Source organism: Toxoplasma gondii, chromosome IV (assembly GCF_000006565.2).
Source record: "Toxoplasma gondii ME49 chromosome IV, whole genome shotgun sequence".
In the NCBI taxonomy this organism is placed as follows: domain Eukaryota; phylum Apicomplexa; class Conoidasida; order Eucoccidiorida; family Sarcocystidae; genus Toxoplasma; species Toxoplasma gondii.
This window is the reverse complement of record NC_031471.1, coordinates 2,063,438-2,080,509: the sequence shown is the minus strand read 5'-3', so window position 1 is coordinate 2,080,509 and position 17,072 is coordinate 2,063,438. Positions and strand designations below refer to the sequence as shown.

Below are 17,072 nucleotides of genomic sequence, written 5' to 3'. Positions count from 1 at the left end.
CGCCTCCATAAGGTAACAGGCGCTGGACATGTCTGGCGAGGGCCGTTCAGAGGTCCGGAGGGACATCGACACCCTTCACCAAGACTGGATCCTCTGCAGGCCAGCGACACACAGAGCAAATCTGTGCAGTGACTTCGACAGGAATGAACTGAAACGACTTGCCAAACAAACAGACGCGAGGGAAAAGGGAATCTGTGCGGCTGTAGAAGGAGCGCCAGCTAAGATGCATGTGACAACGCATGCACACTGGCGGGAAATAGACTCACATCTGGTGTTCACTGAGGACAGGACGGAAGCAGCATACAATCTACGCGCCCGAATGGCAGAAATGCGGATTGGGTAATCTTTCGAGGCTCATAAAAGCGACAAATACAACCCAAGTGCGGAGAAGACCTGAAACGAAATGCTGCAGTGTCTGAGACGGGAACGGAGACAACGGTTGGCTACCATGCAAAAGCGCAGACGTATTGAGAGCACAGCAAAAAAGCCAAAGTGTGAGGCGAGGTGCTCTTCGGCGAATCAGAGCCGAGAGCGACATGCTAACCAGGAGCATACGACTGTAAACAGCGGCGAGCAATGAAAAATGTCATTCGGGACATCAGACTCCTGTCGCGGAGGGAGAGTGGAAAGCCATACGACAGCTGAAGAAACAGCGTTTTTCAACGATACCGTGCCTCGGGTTCAGCTAGCACTTAAATCCCCGTGTCAATAGTTTGTCCATCATTTGTTTGATTTGCAGAGAATCCCAAGGTAGCGCTGACCATAACGTGGCTGAAATGTATCCTGGTACGTAGAGATGGACCACTACCAAGTTGATTATCGTACTCTCGATGCATAGACCCGACTACTTCGTACAGACTAGCACTAGGAAGGAGACTGCCAAAACGATTGTTATGATATTTGTACTCCTTGTAGACACATGCCCTGATGTCTGTAGGACAGCTGGATTAACCAGCACGAACACAATTCATAGTCGGCTTGTCACCCTGCACAGAAATGGTCGCAGAGACTAGAGTTCTTTGACGTAGCAATCAGTCGGCTCATTCCAACTGCCTCAACGATTGCCTCGAGGGCCGCATCGAACTGCAGCATCTTCAGTGGGAGACCAGCGCTGATGCCGGTAACGAAGAACACCATACGCGAACGGCTAAGTCATTTAGACAAAGAAGGATGGTCTTGGGAGGCTTCTGTACGCTGCATGAGGAAAGGCTCTCACTACGGCACTCTCACCACAGGGGGTTTTTAAACCGCCAATTTTCATTACAGTGGATGACCTCAACATTCCCCGTAACAACCGAGAGGCTGACTTTTAATGCTTCGTGCAAGCGTGCTGGATTGGAGACCGTAGCAGCGCAGATTTGTAACTTTCCATGTACTCAGGACAGCCGACATACATACATTTACACGCATGAACGTCAGTATACAGGGCATATACGCATAAGCTTTCATGGTTTTCACTAGTAACTAGGGGATGGTTCCTTATAATAGGAGTTACCACCGACAGAAAGTTCGCCGTGATATCTCTCTACTGTGCAAGGAAAATTGCATCCTCCGGTTTAACTTCCAGTTATGTCATGATCGCTTCGGCCATGCTTTGTGCGCCTGTGATTGCCTCCCTCACTTTGGAAGCGTCCTCATCGTTGTCCTATTGTGCTGTTCCTATCCATTGCCCCGTTCATTCGTCTTCATCGCTCGGTGTGATCTGTGCGGTGTACGTACTCCTTTCACTTCTCAAAAGCGTTTGTCGGGCAACAATACACGCCATATCTGCGCCTCTGAAACAGTGTGCCCAGAACGGCAAGTCAAGAGTTGCAAGAGCTAGGCCGCTTCAAAAGCGTAACTAGTCCTTCACTCCACTCCTGACACGACCATCTGTTCCATGTTTTGTAAAGTGATCGCTGACTTGTTCTGCCACTCTTCGAGCTGCTTCGTTCTGTGAATATGCTTGTCGAAACTGAAACATCCAGTAAGCTTTTTTTTCCCTGGCGTCGAATCTCGAACTACGTTTCATGATACATGCCACCGTCGCCAGGGAATCCCTTTACAAGGACACCCGAGATCAGCGTCCAAATCGTGTCGAGAGGCCGAGAACGTCGAACAAAGTTATGCTCTGTTCAGCGCCCCAGAGAGCTGCTCTGCGCAGATTCTGTGTCAAGGCTTAAACCGGTGTTATAGGCTGAATGAAAATGCGGACGTCGGACAAACAAACCACTACCTGCAGCACGCATCACACATTCTAGGTCCGCTACCGAAAAGTTGGCGCGTCCACGCCTTCGGTGTCTAGACACCCGACCGGCTTACGGTGGTCGGGTCCGCATTGGTTCACCAGCGCCGTCCACGAAAAATCTCTGAGAACTTTTATACCCGGCTTGGTAGAAACCACCGGCTGAAACGACCCCCGGAGGGAAATGCTGGGCGTCCATTCCTACATGGGATGGTGCCGATACGCAAATCATGCCAGCAGCAGCTCCCTCTGGATGATTCGCCGGTGCCGGTGCGCCGAGCCTACCTGCTTCAGGCACTTTGTTGTAGTTCACAGTTGGCATTGACTGAACCGCGCGAAGACCGTGAGAAAACGCAGGTCCCGATATTGACATTCCCGTGGAGTACTGCCGCGCGTCTTCTTGAAAAACGTTCTGGGTTTTGGGAACTGTGGAACCCGCGTAGACGGCGTGCTGTTGTTGTTGCTGCAAAAGCGCCTCGCCAGAGGCAGGTAAATGGGTAACTGCCACCCCTCCGTGATGATACACACTTTCTGAATTTGGTAAAGGAACGCCCATCGCCGGCCGCGTCTGGAGCCCGTTATTCTCAAAGTGCCCCCGGCCGTCCCGGCTGCCTGGAACTGTGGAGGGCAACACTTGAGAGACGGCGGTAGACCCAAAAGCTTGAACCATGGCTGGTTGAGCAGCGCCATGGAAGTTGGTCTGATGACAAGAAGTGCCTCCAACGCTCGCTCCCGTCCAGCCCCAAGCGTAGCTTTGCCCTTCTGTCTGTTGCCCGCGCACAAAAGACTCTTGAGCACTCGTCGCTTTGACCGGCGAGACGGGTTCGACGTGGTTCTGGAACCCTCGAAAAGTTCCGCCTGCCCACGACTGGTCTGTCGCTGAGGTGTGGTCTCGCCGATCTCCATGCCCCTTGCTCATCAGGTCCCCAGGATAGTACTGGTGAGTCTGCCTGGGGCAAGGCGCATGCGAACCGGAGGCTTGCACGAGCTGCGTAGCGGGCATTCCTTGCAAACTGTGTTCGTCAGTGAATACGCGCGCAATCGCCTCAGGCGTCCCCGTCAGCCTCTCACTCGACACCGAAGGTTCTGGTTTGTCCACGCTTTTGGTGGCGCGACTCTTGGCGCGAGGCGCTGCCGGTGAGCACTCCTGAAACGCTATGTCGTGAGCCTGAGACGCTGGGTTGAGACGCGCCGCCTCCACGGTCGCTGCGACGCCTGCGTCGCTGGCGACTTCCCCAGGCTGCTGGCTGCTCTTCATAACGCTCGCGTCTTGCGCGCTCGGCTTCTTCTTCCTGCTTCGCTTCTTCGCTTCTGCAGAGACGCCCCCAGCGCGACCACTCGACGAACTCTGCATGCACTGGACAGCCGGCGCTCGCGCCTGTGTCCCCCAGGCCACACCCAGCTGGTGTGCTGGGACAGCCGCAGCCGGGGCGCCTGGCCCCTGTCGCTCCGCTCCTCTCGGACTTGGCTGCGCGGGGAAGTGAGACGCGACAAACCCTGAAGCACTGGGGTTTGTGCCTCGCCCTGCGGACGCCGGCCACCCGTACTGAGTGCTGGGGTAGTTCAGCTGGAGTTGTTGGTTCGAATCCACAGTCCCGACGAACGCGGGCTGGGGTAAGACACGTTCTTCGCCAATGGCTGCATGCGCGGGGCGCGCCTGCGGTAGTAGATCCCCGGAAGGATTTCTCTCGCCAGGAAAAACGTGGCTGGGCCATGTGGCGCCTGCGGTGGTCACCCCGCTCTGGGCAGCGAACCCTTCTCGGGAAGCTGAGAAAAACCTCGTGGCGCACGAACAGGAAGGCTGAAAGCCCTGCTCCGTCGCAGTCGCCGGTCTCCCACAATGTGTACATACACCACCCGTAAACCCCTGGGTCCCGCCAGTTACTGCCGCTGGAAGCGCGTGCAGGGACGGCTGCGGAAAAGGCCCACTTTTGTAGCCCATGGGCACCGCGCAGGTTTGCGGGAGGCTCGGAGGCGCGCTTGCCAGACCGTGGGGTTTTGAAACGCCCTGACGTTGCATTTCTCGCGGCCGTCCCGCGGCACTGTCCGGAGTCGTCTGAAGCGCCCACGAAGTCCCCACGGAGTTCGAAGAGCTTTCGAATCCGTCCTGTCGCAGGTGCCCGTGGGGCGTGGAGAACTCGCTGTGTTTCTCGCCCAAGGTGCCGGCGCATGCACTCGGCTGCGAGGCCGAAAGAGCGATCTCTGTTTGCGCCTGGGGCTGCACCGCCTTGTTCGCAGGCGGCCTTTTCCGAGGCGGTTTCTTCGGAGGCTGCACTGATTCACCGCAGGGCACAGGCGCTCTCGCCTGCTCCGCCGTGGCAGAAGGCAAAAACCCCTGGGGGCCGGCGACCGACGGCAAGTGCCCCATGACCGGCGCCGAGCTCGAGAAGGCCCCGTCGCTTCCGTAGAACGACGCCGAAGTCGCTGCGCCTCCACACGCCCCAGGGAACTGCGGCTCTCCCGACCTCGGTCCCGAGCTGGTTCCAGCGCAAGGCACTTGCGAGGCGAAGACTGCACGGCAGTCTCCCGCCCCAGAAGCGCCGCTAGCACCCAGCACTTGCATGTGAACCCCCAGATAGTCCGACATTCCAGGCTGGCTAGGAGCCTGGAAATTGCCGACAGCACCACGGCCGTGATCGACCTCGCTTCTGGACACGGTGGGGTTCGGGCCGAGCGCGGTGCCCGACAGCAGCGGCCCTTGAGGCAAATGCTGCGAGGGATTCCAGCCCCCCACCGGCTGCGAGACACCGCCCTGTATGGACACCGACAAACCTTCGACGCGAGCTGCGCCTGCCGTTTCCGGAGCAGATCCGTTCTTCTTGCGACGCCTCGGAGGGGTCGGTGCAGCGACCGGCTTCGCAGCTTCACCCTGCGCTCCGGCGTCTGTCGCGGCGGCTGCAGCAGCCTCTTGAAGAGCCGCTGCAGCAACCGAGAAGGACGCATTCCACTGGACTGCATGCGACTGCAGCTGGGGCAGAGACGGGCTACTGACGTGACTAGTGCCCTGTCCGTACAACTTCCCAGGGGCCCCGGACCAAGTGTACAGCGTCGAAGTCCCCAGCTGCTGGCCACCGGCCCTGTAGCCCTGTCCTGGTAGGCCCTGCGGTAATGGCGCGCATGCAGGAGTCACAGCAAATCCTTCTGAAAACGCCACTCCAGGATGTCCGTGCGGGACTTCTCTACCTGCTGCTCCCGGGTAAGGGACGACGCCCACGTACGCCTGTCCAGCCTGCGTCTGCTGCTGAGGAAAAATCCCCGACCCTGGCGCGGTCGTAGAAATCCCCCCTCTCGCAGCCTCCGAGGCCGCGAGTCCCATCTCCGCTGCATGTGCCACAGGCTCCCTTCCACCTCCAACAGAAGGCAGTGCAGCATGCGCCGCTGCAGCTTCCACTTCCGCAGCTTCTGCATTCTTCAGCCTTCGATTTTGTTGTTGGAGTTGGCGCGCGCGTCGCCGTCTTTTAGCAGCTTTCTCTGCGGCCGCAGCCTTCGCGGCAGCCTGAGCGTCTTCTGGCGCAGACGCTGAATCTACTCCGGAACTCGGAGCAACTGGGTCCGCGTGAGAAGCGACTGAAGACGCAGGAGCTATGTCGACTCCTCCAGGTCCTATGTTTTCTTCCGGTCGAGCTGAAGCAACTTGCGGCTTTGCAGAAAGACCTTCGATTTCGGTCGCCTGCTTCCAGGTGGCACCCGCAGTACCGCCGTCCACCGGCCTCTCCCCCACAGGCCACACAGGCGCACCTGTCTCCGCGGGAGGCCCTGAACCCTCTCGCCGTCGGCCTTGTCCCTCTCGTGAGTCCAGAGAGACTTGGGGACCTCCGCCCTTTACAGCCAAGGGCGTCCCCGCTGTCGGAGGTGCCCCGGTGCCTGTCCGGACTGTTTCTTCGGCGCTTCGCGTAGTCTCCTGCAACCACTGCGTGGAGAATCCTGGCGTTTGCGCACTCTGAAGGTCGGCCGCCACCTGAACCGCGAAGCCTTGTTGGGAGCCGTCTGCCCGCGGGTACGCATGCAAGCGTGATTCTGGGATACCCTGCGAACCCCACACAACATGCGGAGGGTGAGCCCCAGGTTGGACCTTCCAGCTGTCTCCTAACGGTGGCCCTCCATGAGTCACGTGAGGTGAGTCCACTGGATTTCCACCTGAGCTGGAGACTGAGGAACCGCCGGGGAGTCTAGCCGCGGGGGCGAAACCTTCTCGGAGATAACTGTCTCCTTGGAACGCAGGAGGGCCTTGTGGAAAGCTCGTAGAGGCGTGGAGCACATGCCACCCCGGTGTCGAGATGGGGACAGCGTTTTCGGGCTTCGAGGCACTCACAGCAAAGCCGGAGACCGCACACGAACTCGGCTGTGCTCCCGTCCAGAGAGGCGGCGAAACAGCGACGCCAGCGCCCGAGTCTGGGGCTGGAAGAGACACCTCAGAGGGTCTCTGAGGCGTGGCTGCGAAGGCCTTGCTCGCGGTCGAGCCCAACCCACTCTGGCGGTCGGGCGGCTCGCTTGTCTCCGAAAAGGCCTTCTGAGAGACATCAGGTTTTGAAACAGGACAAACACCCCCACAGGGGTCGACAGCAGCCACTCCTTTCACAGAGGTGATGCATGCAGTGTCCGTGTCCTTCTCGTTCTTCTGGAAAGACCCCGATCGCTTCGCCTCCTCCTCGCTGCCTTCCCCTAGGAAAACCGATTTTTCTCTAGGAAGGAACGATTTCACTTCAGCAACCTTTCCATCTGTTCCAGCGCCAGCGGCGCTCTCGCAAGTTGGGGAAGGCGCCTTGCCTCTTGAAGATTCCCTACCCTTTTCTATCTGGTAGTTCACCGCTTCTGTAAGAAGAGACGCCTCCACCTGTCTCCGAACCTCGCGGTCTGCAGCCGTGAGCCCCATGCCCCCGCCCTCGACACTGGCCCTTCTTCTTGGGGGCGCCTCGACGGCGCCTCGCTTTCTCTCGGTTCTCTCCATCTGAGAGAGACTCCTCACTTTCGCTTCCGTCTCGCCTCCAGAGAGGACGCGTATGGAGCCTGCAGAGCCGAACGGGGCGGCTTCGCTTGCCGGAGGGAGCGTCGACACATGCTCCGGCTCCAGGAGCCCCACACGGCGAGGAAACGCCTTCTCCGAGGGTCTCTGTGTCTCCGGGCGGCCGCGGCTCGCAGGCTCCGTGGAGCCCTGCGGCGAAGTCGGTGTCGGCGCGAAGGTTGGCTCTCGCTGCACGCAGGAACACAAGAAAGTAGACGAACAAGCAAGCGTGAGAAACGCTCTCTCTGAACTCCAGAGGAAACACTCACCCGATTGCCTTGCGCCCACCTGTGAGCCGTCTTCCACACTTGCGTGCGTCCGTGTCTGCTCTCTCCGTACCTGGGCCGCAGCCACCTCGGCGACAGTCGAGCCTCCTTCCGACTCCCCTGAAAGATCTCTCGCCCTGCATGCGGCCTCTGGACTGAAGCTACCGTGGCCCTCTGGCGCCGCGGCTCCAGACGCAGAGGTGCAAGAAGCTCCGCGACTCGACGACACCCCGACTCGGCTCCTCACAGCCCCACTCGAGGCGCCAACGGCCTCTCTCAGGCCCGCTCGCCCGCCGGCCGCTCGTGGGGCCTTGCCTGCGGCTGCAAGAGCCTGCGAAGCACAAGAAGAAGAGAAGAGAGACGGCGGGACGCCACCGGGCGCCTCGGAGCGAGCGCGGCGGCCCGAGCTCCCCGACATCGCAGACGCCGGAGACAACCCCCGAGTGTCGCTGTCTCCCGGCGAACGCTCCGGAGACGGCTGCCGAGTGCACGAGGAACTCGGGCCTCCACTGTCGTCATCTGAGAAGAAGTCGCAAAACAGGAAAAACCAGCGACATTCACAAGAAAAAAAAGGCGTGAAACCGAGACAATCGCGAGGGAGAGATCTAAAACGGGGTACCAGTCTCGAGAGAAACAAGAGAAAGACGAGGTTAAGTGACCTATGTGTTGAGCCCCGCCGACAGAGAGACCTTGGATGCTCGCAGCGACGCGGAGGGGACTGAGGCTGTGCTGTTCACAGCTGTGTTTATCTGTGATGTCCTCCGGTTTCTACGTATTTCTGTCTATTCGAAGTCGTCTCTATGGTGGACACAGCGAATACAACGAGGAGCACCCGACGAGGTAGCCCCGATTGTAACCAAAAGCCTCTTGAACCGATCTAGAACGACGAAGAAGAGCGAGAGAGGAAACAAAATAAAAAGCATCGAAGGAGGTGGAATGACACGAACCTGCAAAGAGGTCGCTCGGAACGGAAATCTCTTTCACTCTTTGCGTCCAGGACGACCAGTCGCATCTTCTCCAGGCTCTTGCCTTTCTGTTTTCAGGGCCGAACGTCGAGCTGCTCGCGCCCTCAGTGTCTCCTTCTGCGTGTGTGTCTCCTTGTTCATGCTTCTCAGACCTCACAGAGGCTTCGTCGCTGACGAAGAACGGGTACGACCGCATCGACTCCGAGGTTCGCACGCGTTCGTAGAAGAGCATGTACGGGGCTGCAGCGAGCACCTGGGAAAGATCCACGAGCGTGATAAGTTTGTCGTCAGCCTTGAACCACTGACCGGTTTCGAGGTGCTTGACGTAGCACACATAGTGCCCCTGGTCTGTCGCAGGTCCCTCGTGCTCAATCAGCGCCACCAGGCAATACCGATACAGAGACGATTCAGGGTCGCGCGTATCGGACTTGCACGCGCTCCTGGAGTCGCCAGAGGCTTCCCCTTCGTTCTTCTCCCTCTTCATAGCGGATTCGGCTTCAGAGGACTCCGACATGTGGGTCCAGGTGTCTCTCCCGTCTCTGGAACGGATCCCTTCCAGTCCACTCGCAGGAGAGCCAGCCATCGACGCCTTCGCTTCGGCTCCTCCAGCAGGTCTGCCTGCTTCCATGCACGCCAGGGTGGGGGCCTGTCGGTCTCGGAAAGCCGGCGGGGAGTCCGCCTGCGAAGAATCGCCGGTAGAAGTCCTTCCACCTGCAGACGAGGAGCAGGCGCTGAGTGAAAGTGCACCGCGCGGGAGCGAAGCCGCGACCGCCCCCGGGGCGTCCGGGCCCCGCCAGGCAGCGGTCGAAGCTGCGTAGCGTGACGCGCTCCACTCGCCAGGTTCTGAACAAAGAGACAAGCCCCCTGAGAGGCGAGGAAACTCGCACTGCGATTTCTGTTCCACCTTCGCCTGAATCGCAGTGGGACCTCCGCCACATTCTTGCCCTTGTTTGCCTCCCGGAGTTCCCACCGGCGCCAAGGCACTCGCGGCCTCGCCCCCTCGCTCCATCTTCGCATCTGCACTGTCTCCAGAGGCGGACCAGGAGACCCGTCCGCTTCGAATGTCTCCTCCAGCGCCAGCAGGGTCCGCAGCGCCCCCTGGCTGCTTCTCAGTCCCCGTCGGAGCCGGGAAGGCGTCTGAGCGGACGTATTTCGAGAGGTCCAGGAACTCGCCAAAACGCACCGGGTTCCAGATTTTGTAGGTGTCGTGTCCGCGGACGAAGCGCTTGAGCGTGAGACAGAGAACGAAGGGCAGGTGGTCCTTGACGAGGCAACAGCGTTTCACTGCGTCTTGCTTCCGCTGGCAGCGACAGCAGAAGTACCCTTCGCCTGTCGACAGCTTGAGGGAGTCTGCGTCGTCTGCAAAGTGTCTGTCTAGACACTCGACGAGGTCGACTGGCACGAGTTCCGAGGAGAAGGTCGCAGGTTTCGCACGCATGCTCGAGTAGTAGCACGCCTGCTGTTGCGCCTCCTGAGTCATGGCGACCGCGAGACTTTTGAAGGGGACCAGCGTCGCCGTTCGCCTGCCACAGGCGCTGCACCGCACCTCGTCGACTTCCCCGCCCTCGAACACCAGCGAGAACAAGGTCTGCACTGCGTCCACAGTGCTGCTGGTCACCCTCGGCGCGGCCTTCTCTCCGGACGTGGTGCTCTCTTCACGCTTGTGTGCGGACTTCTCTTCCGGATTCGGCAGCGTTCCGGCCTCAGCCTTCGTCAACGGCCTGCTCTCCCGAGACCCAGACACACCTTCTGAGTCCACAGTCGCTTCCTGCTTCACTCGCGCCCGGTACGCCTCCTGCAGCGCCCGCGGGAGACTCGCGCATGCAGCTTCGGAAGACGCGCATGCAGTTGCAGACGCCGCGGACGCACGTTCTCGGGCCGCGTCGGCCGAGCGGCGGACCCCTTTTACAGGGGGCGGGAGGGCAGAAGCTTCTGTATGCAGAGCCGTGGAGGACCTGGGCAGCGGCGAGGAGACCGGAGAAGCGGCGTGCGAAGCTGAAGGGGAGGAAGGCGAACCTGAGCCGGAGGAAACCACGTCGGACATCGGAGGAGTCTCAAGAGTTGACACTGAGCCGGTTCGAGAGGACGCCGCTTCCGAGCCTGGCACCTGGGGACTGCCGTCGTCTGACTGCCACTTGGTGGGGCGTCTCTGGAGAAGCAACACATCTTCGAGAGGCAACTGAAGCACCGCAGCGCGAAGTTCCGCATCAAGAATGTCGAGGAGAAGCCGGAGGAACTCGTCGCTGTCTTGCATCTCGTGTGGGTCGAAGTCGGGCATGATCCGGCAACAGGCCTGGTACAGGGCGTCGGGTTTGAGGAACTTGACGGAGCCGGACTGTCTCCACATGTGGTTTATGACTGTGGCCAGCTCCCAGCTGATCGAGGTGCAGACGGCGCCGCGCTCCTCCTGGGGTCTGCGCTTCACCCTGCGTCGAGAGAAGGGCGCCAGGCGCTCCAGGTGCTTCGTGTACACCGCGTACTGTCTGCCCAACAACTCGCGTGGCGGGAGAGTCTCCGCCCACTGCAGGTAGAAGTCCCGGAGGGGCTGGCAGTTCGCTAGACACTGCAGAACCGCATTCAGAAAGCAACTCCCGCCCCCAAGGTTGATTAAACCCATCAGCGAGTTGCCAGCCACCTCGCGAGTGGGCATCACGGCGCCGTACCCGACCACGACGCACGCAGGCGAGCTCCGCGCATGCACCGAGGGACTTCGGCTGCAAGGCACCCCTGGAGCCCCAGAGCCCTCCACTGTCTTGACGAGACTCGCCCCTCTCTCCGGCTCCCCGCCCCTCTCCGGCCGACGCGGCCGCCTCCCCGGCCGCCTGCAGTTGCCGAAGAGACTCCGCGGCCGCGCGCGCACCCGGCTCCGCGGCACCACAGTCTCAAGCGAAGCGGAGATACTCGACGCCTGTGCATGCAGCTCACGCGGATCATGTGGCTCATTCAACGAGGCGGAAGGAGGGACTGCCTCGCGGCTTTCGCCAGGAGAGGCGTCCCTCAGCGCCTGCGGCCCGTCGGCCTTTGAACTGGGGCTGGGATCGCTGGGGTCTGAGGAGGACGGAGAAGAAGAAGGCGCTGATGGGAGGGCAGGCGAGACACAGAGGGAACGGGTCAGAGCAGCAGCTGTAGGCAGAGACACGGAAGAGGCAGAAGGGAGCTGCGAACTGTCAGCAGGCGCCGGAGGGCCGAGCGGGGGCTCAGGAGCGACCGCCTGGGAGCGTTGAATTGACACAGACGCGGTGGCAGCAGACGATTGAGTGGCTGCAGCTTCCTCCTGTCTCTCTGTGATAAACTCAGACCTTTCCTGCGAGCTTGAGGCACCGACTCCGTCCGGGGCGTTGACGCTGTTTCGGCCTTCTGGCGGTGCGGGCACGCCAAGCGCCGCGTCGCCAATTCGCTCGTGGCCCACTTCCGGGGACCGAGGCTTCTCCTTTGTCCGCTTCTCCGGGGTGTCTTCGGAGGGCGAGAAAGACAGCACCTCCGGTGGGTGCATCTGCAGCTGTCGGGTGTTTGAGCCCGCCGCCGCGGTCGCAGGCCGAATGCGTTTGACCTTTGCCCCGGTCGGCGCCGGCTCGTGGGTTCTGGAGTCAGAGGCTGAAGAAAAAGACCCAGTTTGAGTGGCAGACGTCGACGGAACCTTGTCTTTCTTGATGCGTCTGCGTTTCTTCGGGGCCGGCGACAGCTCTGGAGGACACTCCTCCGTTCTCGCAAGCAGCGCATCAGTTCTCCGCTCGGACCACGAAAGCGGGCGACAGACGTCCGTTGCGTGACGAGGCACCTCTGCGAGCGGGTGCGGGCACGGTGGACTTGCGAAATCAGTGCAAGCGTGCAGGCCAGAATCGCGACGATGTGCCTGCGGTCTGCTGCGACTCCACTCTCCCGCAGGCACGTGGAAACCGTTTTCCGTGAGAGGCTGCACCACGGATGGGTGAACGAAGGGGGCGGGAACCGGCGCGCCTCCGTGCCAACTCGGCGGGTCCGCCGTCAACACGGCGCCAGGTGTATGTACACCCGACGCGTGGTCACCTAGTTGATGAGCCGCGTCGGGGATTGTCCGCTGCCTCTGACTCGCATTCGGCCTTTCGACGCCGATCATCACCTCCTCGGAGTGCGTGATGAAGCCTCTCGCGTCGACACACTTTGTCGGGATTGCCTGCGAAAACGGCGTTTCTGGCGCGTGAGGCGGAAGCTTGAAGCCGCCGGTCGCCCCGCGGTTCGTCTCCCCGGGGTGTACATACACCCCAGCGTCGCCGGCTTTTCCTCCCCCGAGTCTTTCCGCCAGCGACGGTGGCTCTGAAGCGCAGTGCACGTCTCGCGCAGCTGTTCCAGCAAACGCCAAGGAAGGCAGCGGGCAGTGCTCCTCGCCTCCTCGGTTTTGATCGGAAACAGCGTCGGCGTTTCCACCATCGCGTGAACCTGGCGCCGCCCTCCCCGAGCCGAGGGTTTCCCTTGACCGGTTCGTGCACGTTGAGGCCGCGTCCCCCGCGCCTGCGAACGCAACGCGCGAGGCCTCCTCCTGACGCAGGAAACTGCCTGTCAAGTTCTGAGGCGCAGGCAGGAAGCCGCCTGAATGGTTCACGGCCCCTGGGTCACTCGAAAACGCAAATGTTGGGACCTCCGCACCCGAGCTGGACACGCTGGTCGGGGGCCGGACTTCCGCGGTCGCCTGGACTTGGGAAGACCCCTCTGCAAATGCGTTCTGACCGGAGAAGGCGTGCGACGACGCGAACGGTGCGGTATCCCTCGCGAGGACAGAGCGCTGGACCGCCTGAGACAGACCGTGGACCTGTGCGGCCTGGGCGTCCGGCCGACTCACTGGAAGCCAGAAGTTCCCGCCCTCTCCAGTGTAGAGACCGCGCGCCTGAACTGGCCACGAGCCGCCGTGAGCCAGACTCGGAGTGTCCCCGCCAGACCGAGTAGCCGGCATGTCGCACCGGAGGTTCCGCGCCCCTTCCTGAGCACTTGCAGAACACGCAAAAGCCGTGTATCCCGGTGTAGAGACACCTGGGAGAGCCCCGCAGGCGCCATCGGCGCTGGAGAGCTGGGCGGGAACGAAGGACCCGTCGCTCGACACCGCGGCATGCGCCCCGTACGGAAACGCCGCTTGCGCCGTCGGTCTGCCAGCCGCGTAGGGAACCTGGGCATGAGGTGCAGAGCAGAACGACCAGACCAGCGGCTCGGCAGAAGTCGACGGCAGCTGCCGGGAAGAATGTCCCTCTGCATGCATTCTGACGAGGAGAGGCGCCCGGCGGTCGCCGAAGGCGCTGACACACGCTGAGGCGCCCGCAAGTTGCTTGAATCGCGGAGAAGCCAAGTGCTGCGCAGGAAGTGAACCGCTGGGGACGCGACCAAGAGTGAGAAGCCTCACACGCAGTTTGCGGAAAGGGAAGTCGAGGGATGTTGTCTTTTGGCGCCTCCCAGAGAGAGCTGGAAAATGCGCGACTCCGGGACGGACTCTGACAGTTGACAACAGCCCCAGTTCCGCAGTTCTCTGAAGAAGCGGAACCTCTTTTCCTATATAGACGGGATGACAGCGGAACAGGAACAAGAAGGCGTGCAGATGGCTAGACCACCATCGGATTTCGGCGCAGGTGGCGGGGGGGGGGGGGTTGGGCGGGGGGACTAGGCGTGTGGCGTTCACGTGACGAGCGGGCTTTACAGCTTCAGACAACGCGCATGAGCTCGCCGACAGCAATTAAGTTTGCGGTAAACCTGGGAAGCGACCACCTGGAAGCCGAGCTGTGAGTCGCCTGAGGACGGGCTCACATCGAGTCAAAGAATCCCGATATCTCAGCTTGCCAGAAACCGTGCAAAAGACAGTGCGCGAGGCCATACGGACACAGTGTGGAACATGGACGGTTGAGAACGGACAAGAGCACGCAGACGAAAGAACGGGGATAGAAATCAGAAACTGGGACGAGAGTTCGCCTGTTGTGCGCATGTGCAGAGTGCGGCACAGTTGGAATTCGAACAGCCAGTGTTTCAGAAAAACGGACACACGCCCAGAAACACAACTCGCGCGGATGGGATAAATGATTGGTACCCTGGGCAAAGGCCCCCCTCGGATGTTGGCTGAGGCACCCCGTGATTTGCAGGATACAGGTCGACGTTTCGCGCACAAATAAGCACGATAAGGCGTGTGAAGTTCACGACGGGGGCCGGCCGAAACAATTCGATACGGACTACACAGCAATGGCAGCCTAAGAAGCTCTGCTTTTTTGCGGGAAAAGAGTTGAAGACAGCGTAGCTTGGGGGGACCCGACAACAATTACAGCTGTTTGAGCAGCACAGGCTTCCCAAGGGCGGGAGGGAAGCTACAGGACTCTAAGGCTGGAAAACGGAAAGGCTTCCGGAAATTTTCCGGGTGGACAGAAAAGATCGCCTCTACAAACGCAGTGCGCTTGCTAAGGGGTTCTCCACAGACTTCATAAACGAAAGAAATCGGAACGCGACCACGGGGAGAGGCTGACAGTAGAATGTTGGCCTCTCAGTCGGCAGCTGACGGTTTTCTCGATTACCCCCCTTGCGTTGTGTGGCACTTAAGGCAGGAAGACGAGCCCTTACTTTGTCCACCGAGAAACGAAGACGGAATATTTGCGTTTCGTATGCCGCGGAAGTGGGCTGTGGAGACGGGGACACGAAAATACTTCTCAGTGAAAACGAGTCGTCGATATTGCATGCAAATGCGCCTCTGGCGACACTCGCTTGGTCAGCGTCACCGGGGTAACGTGAGTTTTCTTTGTTGCTTGTAAAGTTCGCTGGAGCGTGAGAACCGTCTGACCAAATTTCAAGCGCGCCAATGAAAGTCGTGACAAGCCTGCAAGGGAGGCTGGAAGTCGCTTCGTACAAGGCGTAAGTCTGCGGGCGTCGAAACACCCAGGCACAGCAAGGAATAGGTATAAGCGTCAGTTTGGGCAGACAACCCTGTATAGTAGAGAGAATCACGCTGATGCCGTCGGCTCACTCGTGGAACACGCAGTGTGCGGAAAAGGACACTTGAAAGAAAATACCCTTTCCTTTTGGAGAAGCCACGAGGCTTGCTGACGTGCCGGACTGTGGGTCTGTCGAGCACGCCCGACGTTTTGAAACGAACCCTCGAGGGGCGCAACGGAGGCGTTTTCTCGGAATTTCCTTGATCCAGAATGAACACCAGAAAGATTCGACGGGAAGGTGGAAATGCTTCACCTTCTAGTTATCTGCGTTTCCGTGACTCTAGAAGAACCCATCTTGAGACACACTACTTTAGTGAACTAACAGGTTTGCCTTGGGAAGCTGGCTGTGGCGTACAGCGGATCTCCAGAAACGCATCGCGGAAACCCCAGAAGAAACCCAAGAGAGGTGCAACAAGGTTTAAAGAAGACATTTGCCTAGAACAGTACGGGAATATTGCGCACTTTTTTGGCTTGCGGCGGATTTGCGCCGTGGTGTTCAAGACAGACACGAAGAGAGCATGTCTTCTTTCGGATCTTTGCCACGGCAGTCTTTTGAGCTTTGCAGCATACAAGCCACTCATTGAGCATCGCTGTATACCGCGCAGAAATGCTCTGATTACTGCCCTGTCGCGTTTCTCGTAGAACGGGGATAAACGGCCCATATACTGAGGCTCACCCTCGTGTACTCTCTGCCGTATTTACCGTCGCAGAATAGAAGGTTTAAGCAGCAGAGAACGAGCACGCTGCCTCGCGCATTGTGAAAGGAAAATGGAAGCTCTCTGGTTAGCTACCACGTAAATCGATACTTTTCGGTCTTTCGTGGAACATCACTGTTCGTTGAACACTTTGGATCCTCCAGTAGGATAGAGCGACACGGTTCAGCGTGTCTGCGAAAAAAAAAATAGGTAGAAGGAACCCCGTGACAGAAGACGACTCTCACAAGGTGAGGCTAGTACCATCCTGAGCAGCCACGACCGACTTAGATTTCGAAATGCCTGTGTGTGTCTCGGTAGGACAAGCCTTAGCTGCTCTTTGGAGATCGGACCGAAGCTCCTGCTCCTCTCAGCTCCCTCTGTGAATGACACAACGCTGCTTCCGGGCTTCCTGGATACAACGGAAACTAACGGCTTCTGCAATTGGGGCTGCACAGGCATGTTGCTGCGGCGTCTTGCTGTGGACCGGAAATGCAACGCTGCCTGAACGAATACGCTAGGTAGTTTTCTCTGCATCACCAGAAGCTGTTGCCCGACCTGCACTGTTTCCTTGCTGCTACGCTGGTTCCTCCTCTTTTGAGGTTGCTGTGTTTTTCCCAGAAGACACAACAACTAGACCAAAGGACTAAAATCCCGAATGTTCAGTGTGACCCTAGCAGATTTCGAGGTACAGCGCTCCGTAGTGTGGGACTGACGCGTTACCTCTTCGGTTTTTTCGATGTGTTCATTTCCATCGTTTAAAGTCACTTTTTGATGAGCAGACCGCGCTTCCAGCGCTAAATCGCCTGTGTATCCCCCGCGTCTTAGAGTTCCACGCCTAACTTGCGCTGTTCTGTTGTGGGGACCGTACCCCCGGAAAAACAACAGTCATCGCCACATATGCCTATCACGCATCCAGGTCTTTTTAGACTCTCAGCCAAGCAGCACGCGAGCAGTGGGAAACGCCCGTTTAGTGCTTCAAAAACTGATA

The 17,072-nt window shown here is 59.5% G+C and overlaps 2 protein-coding genes across 2 annotated transcripts; one reads left to right on the top strand and one right to left on the bottom strand.

Moving 5' to 3' along the window:
• Positions 1-1,897: 1,897 nt before the first annotated feature.
• Positions 1,898-15,033, bottom strand: TGME49_210781 (ubiquitin carboxyl-terminal hydrolase). Its single transcript, XM_018779518.1, has 3 exons — positions 8,440-15,033; positions 7,566-8,011; positions 1,898-7,415 (listed from the first exon to the last, which is right to left on the bottom strand). Exons 1-3 carry the CDS (start codon positions 13,682-13,684, stop codon positions 2,298-2,300), a joined length of 10,809 nt encoding a protein of 3,602 aa, XP_018637959.1. The 5' UTR covers positions 13,685-15,033; the 3' UTR covers positions 1,898-2,297.
• An 8-nt stretch (positions 15,034-15,041) lies between these two features.
• Positions 15,042-16,589, top strand: TGME49_210783 (hypothetical protein; the record flags this gene model as incomplete). Its single annotated transcript, XM_018779519.1, has 2 exons — positions 15,042-15,309; positions 16,403-16,589. Exons 1-2 carry the CDS (start codon positions 15,257-15,259, stop codon positions 16,587-16,589), a joined length of 240 nt encoding a protein of 79 aa, XP_018637960.1. The 5' UTR covers positions 15,042-15,256.
• Positions 16,590-17,072: the final 483 nt, after the last annotated feature.